This window comes from Macrotis lagotis, chromosome 8 (genome assembly GCF_037893015.1).
Source record: "Macrotis lagotis isolate mMagLag1 chromosome 8, bilby.v1.9.chrom.fasta, whole genome shotgun sequence".
Lineage (NCBI taxonomy): Eukaryota > Metazoa > Chordata > Mammalia > Peramelemorphia > Peramelidae > Macrotis > Macrotis lagotis.
In genome coordinates, this window is record NC_133665.1 from 177,034,195 (window position 1) to 177,048,463 (window position 14,269).

A 14,269-nucleotide genomic window follows, 5' to 3' on the forward strand; every position below is an offset into this window, starting at 1 on the left:
AGTTGCAAAAATAAAATAGTTTTTAAATCACTACATAAATATAAAAAAATATGACTCAGGATAAAGACCTGAAAACACCAAAGCCTTATAAACTCTCCTAAATTCTCCTATCATAAATATTTCCTTCAAGAAAAGTCTTTCAAAAAAGGTGCCCAAAATGATGGGTTTTAAACATCTTCACAAAGCAACAGAATGGCTTAACCATGACAGAAAACAAGCACTAACAAATGGAGGAGACATTTTAGAATCAGCTGTCCATCAAATGAAGTCACAGTCTGACTAAAACAAATGTCAAAGTCCATACCAAATGAAAAGCAAAGAGAATAATAAAAAGGAGCTACTGGGATACAGCCTCTCTAAGCTGACCTGTCAACTGTAAAAAATGGGAAACGAACAAAAGCAAAGAAGATACCATCACAATTTCTTAGACAAGCGTAAAAGAAGTCAAAGTTGTTGAAATAAGCGGGCAAAAAAGAATGCAAAAAACACTTTATCCAGTCAACAACTGATTTCAAGCAGACCACCAAAGGCAATACCAGCCCAGAGGAGTCTCACAAAACAGTGAAAACAAACCCCATAGCACCTGGTGGGAACCAGTTGAGGCAAGTCACCTCCCTAAGCATTCAGAGGTGAAACTGGAAGGAGAGCAGACAAACACAAAATGGAACAAATTCACTAATGATTCCTAGAGACATCTATTTTCACTGGCAACAGGAATATAACCACTACACATGGGCCCAAGTGCCAGTCTTCACAGTAAGACTAAGTAAATAGTACGAAGGAAGATGAAGTCAGAGAGGAAAATCAGGACCAAAGACATGTAGAAGCAATCTAGGCAGGACAGAGTCATCATAAATACAAACACATATATAAGAGTTGATTATATTTTTCATCTCTGTCATCCTTTCTAAGCTATTTTGCTTATTTTTCCTGGTTCTTCTTACTTCACTTTATCTAGGTTCACCTAAGCGTTCCTATATCTCTTTCGATTCTTTATAATCATCATTTCTCATGACACAATTATTTACATTCCACAATATTCTGGCACGTGATATGTTTGGTCATTCCCTAATAAATGAATATCTATCTTATTTCCAGTTCTTTGCTACCAGCAAAATGCTTCCATAACTGTTTTTATGTCAATGGCTTTTTAATTTTGGCCTATCCTTGAGATGTTTGCCTAACTTGGAGGGGCAGAGAACGAATAGTTTTCTCACTTTTTAGAAGTGTAACACCAAATGGAGAGAATATTTTAAATGTGTATTAAAAGGCAGTTAGGTGGTGAAGTGGATAGAGAACACTGGCCCTAGAGTCAGGAGGATCTGAGTTCAAATATGACCTCAGACACTTAATAATTACCTAGCTGTATGACCTTGTCAAGTCACTTAACTCTACTGCCTTGCCAGAAAAAAATGTATTAAATTTCAACCAAAAAAAAAAAAACCAACTTAGCATATTTGTCCTACCCTCATCTATAAAAAGTGCTAATTTTTTCTACTATTATACAGAAAAGAATTCTACACAATCAGTATTACAGATTTCTATTAAATCCAAGTAATATTTCAGATGTTTACCACAGCCTCATGGAATGTTAGAAATGACAGGAATCTTAAATGATCTTTTAAGCTATTCTCATTTTACAGGTGAAGAAACTGAAGCTTGGACAAGTGATTCAGCTAATCTGTGACACAATAAGAGACTAGAAACTAATTTCTTGACTCCTAGCTAGGTGCTCTTCTTCTCAAAGAACCTGCAAAAGCCTATTAAAATGTGACGACTATATTACAAAGTAAGACCATTAGGCATCCCAAGTCACAATATGTAGTTACAAATTTAAATAAATGTTTACATATCTAGGAATGTTTTCAATACAAAGTCTAAACCAAAGTTATTGTATTTAACAATCAACTTCATAGAGCATGAGACAATTACTTACCGTATACACTACAGTTTATATGCATAAAGTTATTGTTCAAGCATTTCAGGTGAATCTGACTCTACCTAATCCTGTGGAAGTGTCCATGGGGCTTTCTTGGCAAAGATACTAGAGTTGCTTGCAATTTCTTCTCGGGGGGGGGGGGGGGGGGGGGTCCCATTTTAACAAATAAGAAACTGAGGCAAATATAGGGGGTAAGCGACTTGCCCAAGATCACACAACTAGTTAATGTCTAAAATAAAATTTGAACTCAGATCTTCCTGACTTTCAGTCCCGAAGCTACCCAGCTGCTTAAACTCATTATGCCTTTTTAAAAAAGTTTTTGTTTAGAAAGATAAAAATATCAACTTTAGATAAATGTCTGACATTCAATGTCTCATTTCACATGTGCATGCCCCAAATCTAGGTCAGTTGCTGAAATGCAAAGGAAGAAAAGAAGCCTCCAACTACCTCTAGGAGGGTTAACAGCATCAGCCAAAAATGTAAACTGACCTAGAAGTAATTAAGTGAGTTTTTGCAATTCTGTCAGATGACATTTTACTTGTATCCACAAAGATATGGTTTAGGTTCAAAATACTCAACAGAAGGTCACTAGAAGAGCTTGAGATGAAAATTCCCAAAACAATCTTTTTTAAAACAATTATTTTAATAAAAACGCAGAGATTCTTTATCACAAAGTTATAAAAGGTGGTGTCAGCAAAAAAGTTCTAAGAAGAAAGTCTGGCGAGCTACTTGCAGGCCTCTTCAGAAGACCCAGGCCTCAATCTGTTCTGCTAGTAATCTTGAACAAATCACCTGCACTTTCTAAGGTACTTTTCCTTCATGTGTAAAATGAAAGTAGAAGGACTGCCCTGCCTGCCCTCCCTCTCAGGTCTGGTATGGAATATGCCCAGGGGTGAAAGTGACTTTGATGACGACAAAGGCCTGAGTAATTCTGACTAATTGGAAAAACAGATGTGGCAAAATCAGCACCTTTTTAGTAGAGGTAGGAGGCCAAAGAAGCACAATGGTGAATATGATTTTAGCCAGTCACTATGACAACTGTTCCTGTTTAACTGTCTTCCCACATTCCAGGGAGGGCCAATGAAGGGGAGACCTTGGGCAGAGGGAGGACTAATGTTCAGAATGATTGGCATATCAAACAAAAAGACATCAAAAAACTTACTTGAATAAAACTTAACATTAAAAAGCTTGTCCAGAACTATCTGAGATTATTCTAAGGGCCCCGAACTACAAACTTTAGAAGAAGAGTCCTCGACTTCTCTAGAATAGAAATTTGTGGCAACTGAACACCAGCCCTTGTGTCCTCATCTGAAATGAATGTGAAGGAATTCTTATCAAGAACCCCAATCTGGCAGTCTTTCTCCCACCATCATTTTCATTTAATGAGGAAGACAGCAGAACCGAGACAAAAAATGTCCCTTTCTTCAGAGCATACATGTTGCCCAGTGGCGCTCACTGGGCCCCATCCATTCCAGCTGAAGGGCCCTGGGATCCCCCCCTCCCCGATGATGCCAAACTCAAAAACAGGAGCCACAAATCCATACATGAGGATCCCTGTGAGCCACATATTGACTTAGAAAACCACATCTATGTTCTGCTGGGTTTTTATTTCTTTTGTTAACTATTCCACAATCACACATCAATCAGGCTCTGGCCACTCAGACTGCATCTGAGCCTCTGCATCTGAGACTACGAGTTGCCAACCTGCATTGGTAAAGGGAGTGTCCTCATTGGAGTGTTCCCTTTGCCTACACAAAGGAGCTCAATTCCTTTAGAGAGGTTACCGGTAAGTGGGGAGGGAATGGGAGACACAAAGTGCTACACTATGAAGACAAAGAATGCAAAAGATAGAAATAAAATGTAATCCCAAGTTTCATGTAGGTTCTTCCTCTAAAGAGAATGAAAGAATTTATCTTTTTAACATGTTCTTTTTCATTGTCCTGAAATGTAATTAAAAATTAAATGAAAGAGGAGCCCAGGCTTTCAAAACTGTTCTTCATTTACCAGGGCCTGATAAACATTCTCAATTTCCTCAAACTCATATCTAATGCAAATGCCCATCCATCCACATCTTGCCATCAACATCCCAGTAGAGAAAGACTGCAATACTTGTTGAAATGGTTGCTTCTGTAACTCCCACAACCAAGGCCTGCTCAGCCTGTCTTTCATCTCACCCTCTCCATGCCCACCAGACTGCCGCCCTTAGGCATGAGGTCACCATAGGACCCCAGTGGATCACACTGACTCCTTGTCCGCCTCAAACACTGGCATCTCATTCTTGAATGGCTCCCCAACTCCTATCCTTCTCAAACCTTGGTGGCTTCTAACATCACTGACCCATCCCCATTCCCTGACTATTCTCCCCTGACCTGATTCTCCTCCTCCTCCTCCTCCCCTTACAGTCTTCTTCCTTTTCCACTCCCACTCTTCACCTGGGAATTTCCAAGGCTCAGTCCTGGGCCCTCTTTTTTTCCTCTACTTCTCTCAGTGATAACACCAGCTTTCATGGGTCAATTATGTCTATGCAGATGCTTCAAATTTATCTATTGGGCCCTCTGTCTCTCCTGAGTTCCATATCACTATCACACTCCCACTGTCGTAAATGGACCCCATGCCGTTCTGTTGAAGACACCCCACCATCCTTTTCATCCCCCAAGTTCACTAGTCAGATTTTCCCTCCCCCAGTTACCCATTCAGTGCTTGGGTCTTGGGACAGTTATCATTCCAATCTCTGACACCTGGTCCTTCTTCTCTCCACTCACAGGTTCTCTGCCCTCGTTCACTCCCCCACTACAATCTCTTGACACCTGACCCCTTCTGGGTTGGTTTCCAATATCTCCCTGGTCTCATCCACGCTCCAAAAATGACCGAAATCAGCTTCCAAAAGCACAGTCAGTCCATCAATCAACTGACCTCAGGGAGCTCACATCCTACGGAGGATACCCCATTGGTCATCCCCCAGGACAAGAAGACAAAATGAGCAGAGGCTAGTTTGGGGAGGGAGGACACTAGCAGAGTTGGAATTTAAGTCTTGAAGGATCACCTCTCCCAAGAGAAGGCCAGCCACTTTCCTTGCCTTCCATGGTTCCCTGCCACTTCTCCTCAGCTTGGCACCAGAAGCCCCTCCTAGCCTGACTCCTGCCATCTTCCCAAGGCATCCCAAGAAAATGGTGCTCTGACTGCCCTGACAATTCTGCACTCCATTCCCCCTCTTTCTGGCCACTTGTGGGTGGCTCCTCACTAGGTTATCCTCAGCTTCCTTCCTAGCTTGGTTCAGGGGCCTCCTCCAACAGGAAGCCTTTCCCAATTGCTCTTCTTTCTTATTTCTCCAGTCACTATGAACACACATAATAGAATGGTAGCCAGCTCCTTCAGCCCAGGAGTGGTGCTTAATAAATGCTTAGGACATGGAAGAGTTTACTGCCAGTGCTCTTCAGGCCCTGCCATAGGCACTTGGCATGACAGGCAAGGGCATGAAGGTGGCAGAACAAAGGACCTAGAGCCTTCCTGCCCACTGGCTCCTCCCTACATCCACTGCTGATGACGGTCCTTGTGCTACCTTTCCTTCCCTGTGGCCCCTTGGTTTCAGCCTGAAACAACGGGCAGGCAGACAACACTGGGCTGGCCCCCAGGCCCCGGGGTGCAGAGGGGGAAGATGCCAGGATTATCATTCGCTGAGCACATTCTCATCTTTATTTTCTCTCAAGGCACAGTCACAGCACAATCTGGGTATATCTGATATTTGAGGAACCCCCAGGAACCTACACTGAGTTTGGAATTCAAAAGTTAATCTCGACCCAGTAACAAATCAGGCAAAGGACACATTAATGATGAAGCAGGAAACAGCAGACAGACATGGAGTCCGGAGGACCTGGAATCAAATTCCACCTTCACTGAGGGCAAATCACTTCATGGCCTGTTTCCTCCTCTGAAAAATGGGAAAACAGCAACCTCCCTCTTTGAATCTTGCCAACTGGCCAGCTCCAAAAGGACAATCCAGAGACACCGTAAGCTATCCCATCCAAACTCTCCTCTTTCTGTGATTGCTGAGAACACCCTCACCCTGGCCAGGAACCAGCTCACAAGCTGCACGTCATCCTCAGGGCTCTCTCCTCTCACCCTGACAACAGGGGCCAGGTGCTAGTGATCTGGCCTGACAAGCTTCTCTCCCCTGCTTTGGGCCTTCCTCATTTGGACAACTGCAATAAGCTTCTGGTTGGTGTCCCAGGCTCATCTGCCCCACCTCCCATTCACCTTCCTTCCACTCAAGCTGTGAAGGTAACTCCCTTCAAGGGCCAGCCTCATCACCCTCTCTAGTCAGCCAATTTGCCCCTCGGATCAGATACAAACTGCTGGTTGGCCTTCAGCCCCCTCCTACCTTTCCAGTCTGCTTCCACCTTGCTCCCCAGGTCCATGTCCCATGCAACCCAGTGCCCCCAACTGCCTCCATCGCTGGGATCCAGACATTCTCTCTGGCTGGCTGTCTTCCAGGCCTGGGGTGCTCTACCTCCTCACTCTTGCCAAAATCCACCTTCTCCAGGCAGCCTTTCTGGGTCTCCATCAATGCCAGCTAGGGCTTTCTCACCAGTCACTGCCAATTATCTCCACTTAATCTTGTCTGTACAGAGGCATTTGCTGGTTGCTCTTCCCTTAGACAGTGAGCTCCCTGAGAGGAGTCTCCCTTAGCTCTTTTGGAGTCACTAGGCTTTCCTGATTGAGATTGCTAAAAAGATAAAATTTTGCAAACCTTAAAAGCTTCTACCAATTTGAACTCTTAATATCATAGAAGGGCCCGGGGAGATAACTTGACAAATATCAACACCAAGGCCCAGCTCGGGTGGGTAGAGTTACTTTCACCGGATCACACGAGATGGCAAGGTGGATAGAGCACTAGACCTGCGATCAGGAAGTCATTCTGTGTGAACCCAGCTAAGTCATGTGAACTCTGCCTCAGTTTCCTATTCTGTACAATAGGGACGGAGGAGGTAATAACATACCCTACCTCCCAGAGACTGGTCAGGTCCTATATACATGGATTCATGGTTATCATCATTTAAACACTAACAAGTTCATAAACCCTAGAACTGGAACGGGCCACAAAGGCCTCAATCCACAAAGAAGGAAGGATGGGCCCAACACAGGAAGTGAGATCTCTGACCTGTTTCGTTCGGAACATCTCTAGGTCCTGGAGATTTCCTTCCAACTCATTTTATCTAAGCAATGTCCAGCATAACCAAAGAAGCTGGACAGTTCCTTTGAATTTATTTCGAAGAGATGACACAGAGTCCTCTGAACTTTCAGGGACAAATACATAAATTAAATTTGCTAAATGAAATAGAATGGGTTAAGGAGTCAGGGTACAGGGAGAAATCAAGGTGAAAAGATTTCTCACAAGAACACCAACCACTAACTAACAAACTAATGTGATCATTTAGCTGATCTCTTTCCCCTATGTAACTCCCAAAGCCAAATGACTACCAGCTGAAAGAGACTCTTTCCATGCAGTTCAATCTGATCAGCCTTGGTACTATAGATTTGATTAATCCTGCCAACTACAATCCTATTACCAAATAGCTCCTTTTTCTTAGGTAGAAAGAAAAGGGAGAATATTAGGAATGACCCAATTGTTTCATTTAAAAAGGTAACCGGTGGAAGAGCTTTCAAGAACACATTTTGTACAAATTTTTAATTTGTCATCTCCATTCCTGTGCCAAAACCCGCCTACTTCAGTGAGTGTCTTAGTCATCTCCACCTAAGCCACTGGTATATTATCTCTGCACACACAGCCCTAGAAAGGATTCCTTCATGTTACCAATGACTATTTTTCCTAAAAAATTGTAAGTAATGTCTAGTCAAGGAAGCTTCCAGAGTGTACAAAGTCCATCGGGTCATCTGAATCATCAGACACTAAGGAAAAGGAAAGAGCCGACTGCGTGTGATAGGAGGGTCTCCCCCCAACGCTCCCTGAAACTACCAGGTTCTGGGAAGTCTGGTTTGCACACCAACTGAACTCCCCCAGAGAGGAGATAAGAGAAAGAAAGCTATTCCATAGGTAAGGCAGCTGGGTGGCATGCTCCAAGAAAATGTTTCTGTGCTCTCACCCATCTCATTGGCATGTCATGCACCTGAGGACTATTTTTGCTTCTGCCTCTGCAACACCCCACTTTCAGAATCCAAGAATTCCAGAGAATTCCAAAGAACTTGTCTTTCCTTTCCTTCCAGTCTGTCTTTCAAGTTGCTGCAAAGTCTCCTAATGCACTAGTCCTAGATTTGTAAATCCTCTTGGAAAAGCTTCAGTTGGACCAGGGTCAACTCTGAGAGACTTGGGAGAAACTTGGAGACCGGCTGTGACCCGCTGACCAGGCTAGCCCAGGCCGGGTCAGGTCACTCGCAGGCCTATCCGCGGCCCACGGAGCCCCGCGGCAGGGCGTGCCAAGCTTGCCCCGGCCCGGCCCCGGCCCGAGCCCGTGATTCGGGCCAGGGCTCCCCGGTGCCCACTGTGGGCCGGCGCCCGCCCCTGGACTCCCGGGCCCCCTTACCTTGCCCGTCTTGTGGTCGAACCAGACCAGCGCGTGGTTCCTGGACAGCACCTTGCAGTCGAAGGTGGCGTTGTTCTGCGCGGGCCGGCAGCGCGCCACGGAGCGCCCGATCTTGATGGGCTCGTCCAGGTAGACATGGCGCTCCTGGAACGGGTGCGAGTTGGGGCGGCAGGTGAAGATGGCCAGGGCCGAAGGCATGGAGGCCAGCGCGGGGAGGCGGCTGCGGCCGGGCCCGGGTGCGGAGGGGAGCTGCTGCTGGGCCAGGCCGCCGGGCGCCACGCGGGTCCCTTCCCAGCCCCCAAGCCGGCGCGGCTCAGAGCGCGGCCGGCATCGGGCCAGCGGCGGGGGGCGGCGCGGCGGCGGGCAGCGGCGCGGCGGCGGTCAGCAGCGCGGCAGCGGGCCGGGCATGGCCGCGGCGGGGGGCGCGCCTGTGTCCGGCCCCCTGGGGCTCGGCGCCCATCGGCGGCGCCCCGCCTGCACCCGCGGCCGCTGGCGGGGGCCGCCGGGCGCGGGGCTGTGCCCGGCGCGGGGCTGTGCCCGGCGCGGGGCGGCTGTGCCCGGCGCGGGGCGGCTGTGCCCGGCGCGGGGCGGCTGTGCCCGGCGCGGGGCCGCTGTGCCCGGCGCGGGGCCGCTGTGCCCGGCGCGGGGCCGCTGTGCCCGGAGCGGGGCCGCTGTGCCCTCTGCCCGGAGCGGGGCTCTGGGCGCTAGCGGGGGCCGCGCATGGCGCGTCGGGGGCGGCCCGGGCCGGGCTCCCGCGGGTGCGCGGCGGCGCGTGGGGGGCCGCGGCCGGGCTGGGGGGGGCTGGGCGGGGCGGCCGGCGCCCCCCGCCCGCTCGTCGCTGCTCCGGCCGCTCTCGGGGCCCTCTCCGGCCGCCCGCCCCGGCTCACGCGGCGCCGCCGCCAAACTTTCCGACCTGCGGGCGACAAGAACCGCGAGCGGCCGCCGTCAGGCGCCGCCCGCCCCCCCCCCCGGCCCCCCGTCAGGCGCCCCCCGCCCCGGCCCCGGCCCCGACCCCCGCCCCGGCCCCGGCCCCGGCCGCCATAGTGACTCTGACGGAGACCTACCAGCGGGACGGACGGACGGCCGGCCGCGGGAGCGCGCACCCTGCACTGGCCCGCGCGGCCCCTCCGCCGCGCCGTACTCCCGGGCCCACGTGACCGACGCCGCGGGGGCCCTATTGGGTGTGGGCAAACGGAGGCCGGGGCGGGGCGCGGCGGGCGCCGGGAGGCGCGGGCCGCCATCTTGCTGAAGGGCAGCGGGGGCCGCGGCCTCGGCCGCCGGGAGACGGGCGGGCTGGCGTTGGGGGACGGGGGCTCCCGGGGAAGCCGCCCCGGCCGGGGGAGCCGCCCGCCCAAGGGCACGGCGCGGCGGCGGCCATCTTGGCTGCGGGCAGCCGGCTGTCGCGAGACTCGAGGAAGTCTCGCGGAGGAAGCTCGGGACGAGCGGGGGAGGGGCAGCCCCGGGCGCCGGCCGCCCGGGCCCCGGCCCCTCCCCCGCCTCCGCCCGAGGCCGCGAGTTCGAATCCCAAGCACGGCCAGGAGGAAGGTGGGGGCCCCCCCAGCTCTGGGCTGACCCCCGAACCCCGATGGCCCCTGGGGAGGCAGTGAGCCAAGGGCAAGCCCCAGCCGCCCTCCGACTGGCACAGCTCACAGCCGGTCCGACAGCCGTGCCAAGCTCGGGGTCCCCAGCCTCCCCTCCCCTCCCCCCGTCACCTGGGGCCACCAGTGACTTGCCCAAGGTCGCACAGCTGTCCGAGGTGAACTTGACCTTGGGGACTCGGAGATTAGGAGGGCCAGTCTCCTGCTGCTTCTTCCCCAGCACCTTCCTCGCGGCCATTCGACAAACAAAAATCACATTTTACTATTAAACTATAAATAAAATATGCTCTTAATAAGAAACTTGTCAAAGTTTATTATCCATCTGTAATCATAAGAAAAATTAGGTCTTGAAGTCCAAACAGATTGACTCCCAGGTGAAATCAAAGAGAAGTTCAAAATTCTTAAGGAAATTCATCTTTAAGTGACATGAAAAAAGTTTGGGAGAGAAGCGAGGACCCAGATCCGCTGAATAGGCAGGGAAAAGGCAAGTTTTCTCCTTCAACGCTAGTTTTGTTTCTGTGATCTCAGGGTAAAGGCTTTGAACTTGGAAGCGGAAGTTGCTCTTCAGTGCTATCCAGCGCTTTGTGAGAGCATAGGAAGTTTTCTTGGCAGATAAACTGGAATAGTTTGCCATTTCCTTTCTCATTTTACAGATGACGAAGTGAGGTAAGCAAGGTTCAGTGACTTGCCTAGGGTCACACAGCTAGCTAGTAAGTGTCTGAAGCCAGATTTGAACTTGGGAAAATGAGTCTTCCTACCTGGAGCAGGCTTTCTGATGATTGGCCACAAGCACTTGGCTACCTTCATTTTACTGGTGAGGAAATTGAGACCCCAGAGAGGAAAGGTCTTAGCCAAAGTCATAAAGAAGAGTCACAGAAGGGATTTGAATCCAGGCCCCCTGGGGTCTTTTCACCAGCATTCCAGGACCTTCCTTTTTGTGCTCTTCACTCTCTTATCTTCCTTCTTGCTAGAGAGGACTTTCCTGTCTAATAAAATAGAAGGAAGTCTTCATGTATGATTGGGTTCAGAAACTACTACAATAGGCTGGAAAATGGAACCAGAATGGAACCAGTCACAAACACAGGTCCATTGCCAGCACCACATGATTATACATTTAAATAAGGGGGAGCAGGGTGACTCAATGGATAGGTCTTGGGAGAAAGGAAAACCTGAATGCAAATGCAGCCTCAGACACTAACTGTATGACCCTGGTCAAGTCACTTTCCCCATTTGCCTCACTTTCCTCATCTATAAAATGAGCTGTAGAAGGACATGACAAACCATTCCAGGATCTTGGCCAAGAAAATGCTCAATGATGGCCCAAAGAGTCAGACCTGACTGAAATAACTTTGTTTTGCTTTGGGTTTTTTGTTTTTTTTTTTATGGTTCTTTAATAAATAGAATCATTGCAAAGAGAATCAAGTTGTTTGGAAGTTGCTTTCTATTTAAAAAATCCATCAGGGGCAGCTAGGTGGCACAGTGGGTAAAGCACCGGCCCTGGAGTTAGGAGTACCTGAGTTCAAACCCGACTTGGGACACTTAAGAATTACCTAGCTGTGTGGCCTTGGGCAAGCCTCTTAACCCCATTTGCCTTGCAAAAACCTAGAAAAAAAAATCCCTCCCTAGGTTTACAGCCTAATTTCAATCTTCCTCCCCTATAAAAGGACTGACATCCCAAAAGGTTGGCCTGCCAGCACAATCCAAGGAGACCATTTAAGGGATTCTACCTTTATATGTATCCACCAGAAAATACTTGTTCTAAAATACAATGTTCTATTGGAGGTCTTTCTCCATAGCAAAATCAAACAAAACCAGAATAAATATCCCAGGAACAGAATCCCGGGCCTACTGTCTTAGGCAAAGTGATCAAGTTGGAGTTTTGGCCTAGGATTTGGAAGGCCTGGTTGCCATTTCGAGATCCCATAAGGACTGTTTTTTGCCTTTCTTTGCATCTCAGTTGCAGGGCCTGGCATGTCTTAGTTCGTGTAATCCTACCCAAGGAAATCCACTTCTCTGAGACTCAGTTTCCTTCTTTGGAAAATGGAGATAGGAATACAATATCTGTCTCACAAGGGTTGTGAAAAGAATGCTTTGTAAACTGTAAAAACAGATACATGTTCCAGTGAGGTCTCTAGATATTCCTTTGCCAATTAACTGTATATTCTTTCCATACATTCACAAAAATCCAAATGGTAAATAAAGTAGCCTTCTTTTTCATGCAAGGTTGTTAACCATTTCCCAACCCAAATCGTGGTTAATGTTTAGTCTTGGAAGAACAAACAGTAACTTGTAGCATTCTTATATAAAAAAAGAAAAGCTACCAGTGTGAAAGACCAGTAAATAAGTATGAGGAATTCCAAGGCATAACAAAGAATACTTCGTTAAATCTGGTTAATGATCGAACACAGGACTCTCACCCTCAACATAGGCATAGGATGTAAAAAAATTGCGTAATTACAGTGCTGGTATCAAATATCATTAAGCCAAAAAAGGGGGGATTAGCTCAGGATTAGGTAGAAGTCCAAAATGAAAGCATCCCATGCTTTTGAGAAAGAATATCTCCATTGTCTATTAAGACCCAAGCTTTGTCCTCTTTTCCCTGTTAGGAGGTTGTTTCTGTCGGGATGTTTGCCATGTGTGGAAATACCCTGTCGTTGTCCAGGTGTCCTGGGTGGAGTAACGAGACATTCCATAGCTTCTACTCACCTACTTTTGGCCCTCTGGTTTTTCAGGTAATAAAAAAGAGCCCCAGGAATAGTTGGAGAACTCACAAAGCACCTTTCTGAGAATCATAGATTATGAGAATCAGGAAAGAACTTAGAGATCTCCAAATTCAATAAGTCCCCATTTGACAAAGAGGAAGATCCAAATTGGACTTGTCCTAGGTAATGGCAAAAAAAAATTCTGGAGCAAAGGTGAACCTAAAATTCAGGTCCTCAGCCAAACCTGTGTCTTTCCACTATAGCATGATGCAATGTTTCAGGAAACCCAATCAGAGAAGAGAAGATATGTGCATGTATACATATAAATATATATATAAATACTGTTTATAGTATTTATATATCTATTATACAGAAATATAGACATAAATAGACTATATGTATTTATAGTATTTTAACATGTATAGCATTATATATGTATCAGATATCATATATTATTCCACATTTTTGTGATTTCCCTCAATTTTTTTACTTACATACAGGTAGCTAAAAGTGAAAATCTTTTCTGAAGCCACCATTTTGTTCTTTAGAAACCTGAAAACTGAGTGGCAGTTGTTTTCCTGATTCATTCAGAAGGGTGATTATAGAGTCACAGATTTAGAGTGAAAAAGTCTTCAAGGACCATCTAGATCAACCTGCTCATTTTACAGATAAGGAAACTGAGGCAAAGTGGCTTGCCCAAGGTGACATAGCTAGTCAAGTATCTGAGGACAGACTTGAACCCAGTTCTTCCTAATTCCAGGCCCAGTGCTCTATTCTCTGCAGTGCCATTTCCCTGCGACTTTGATACTTTACCTCAGAACCACAAATTATCCTTTTTTTTTTCCTTTTTTTTTTCCAAGGCAATGGGGTGAAGTGGCTTGCCCAAGGCCACAAAGCTAGGTAATTATTAAGTGTCTGAGGTCGGATTTGAACTCAGGTACTCCTGACTCCAGGGCCTGTGCTCTATCCACTGTGCCACCTAGCCACCCCCACAAATTATCCTTTGCTATTGGCCATCCTCTTCATCCTCTTAAATGCAGTATTTGATACTATTCTCCTCCCTGGGTTTTCCTAGAACCGTTCTTGTGTCTCTACCTGCCTGTCAACTACCCTCTCCCATCTTCACCAATGTCAGCCCCTCTTTGGCTTGAGAGGATGGACTGTGAATATCCACAGATAAACAGTCCATGACTGGACACATCCTCCAGGCCTTTGCAGCCAGGGAGCTCCAGCCACAGCTTGGACTCCACTGGATGGATCCAATAAACCAAGGTCACTTAGGGATGGGATGAGGCATCTAAAGAGGCCCTGGGTGGAGGCAGCATGACCTGAGATAAGGAGTGATAGCTACATCCTGGAATCTGTTGAGTTGTTTTTAATTAAAAACAAATGAAATAATATTTGTAAATGCTTAACACAATGTAGAACACCAGTAGGCCTTAATAAATGTTTATTCTATCCATCTAATCAGTCATCTATCAATCAATCAAT

The 14,269-nt window shown here is 47.6% G+C and overlaps 1 protein-coding gene across 8 annotated transcripts in view; it reads right to left on the reverse strand.

The window, feature by feature from the left end:
- SLMAP (sarcolemma associated protein) overlaps positions 1-8,816 on the reverse strand; it is a 141,318-nt gene extending 132,502 nt beyond the window's left edge. For 3 of the 8 annotated variants that reach the window (XM_074198887.1, XM_074198885.1, XM_074198888.1), the window contains exon 1: positions 8,479-8,816. In XM_074198887.1, the coding sequence (XP_074054988.1) occupies positions 8,479-8,676 (198 nt within the window). In that variant the 5' untranslated portion in view covers positions 8,677-8,816. The remainder of the gene's footprint in view (positions 1-8,478) is intronic. The other 5 variants (XM_074198891.1, XM_074198889.1, XM_074198892.1 and 2 more) reach the window with 3 other exon arrangements.
- Positions 8,817-14,269: the final 5,453 nt, after the last annotated feature.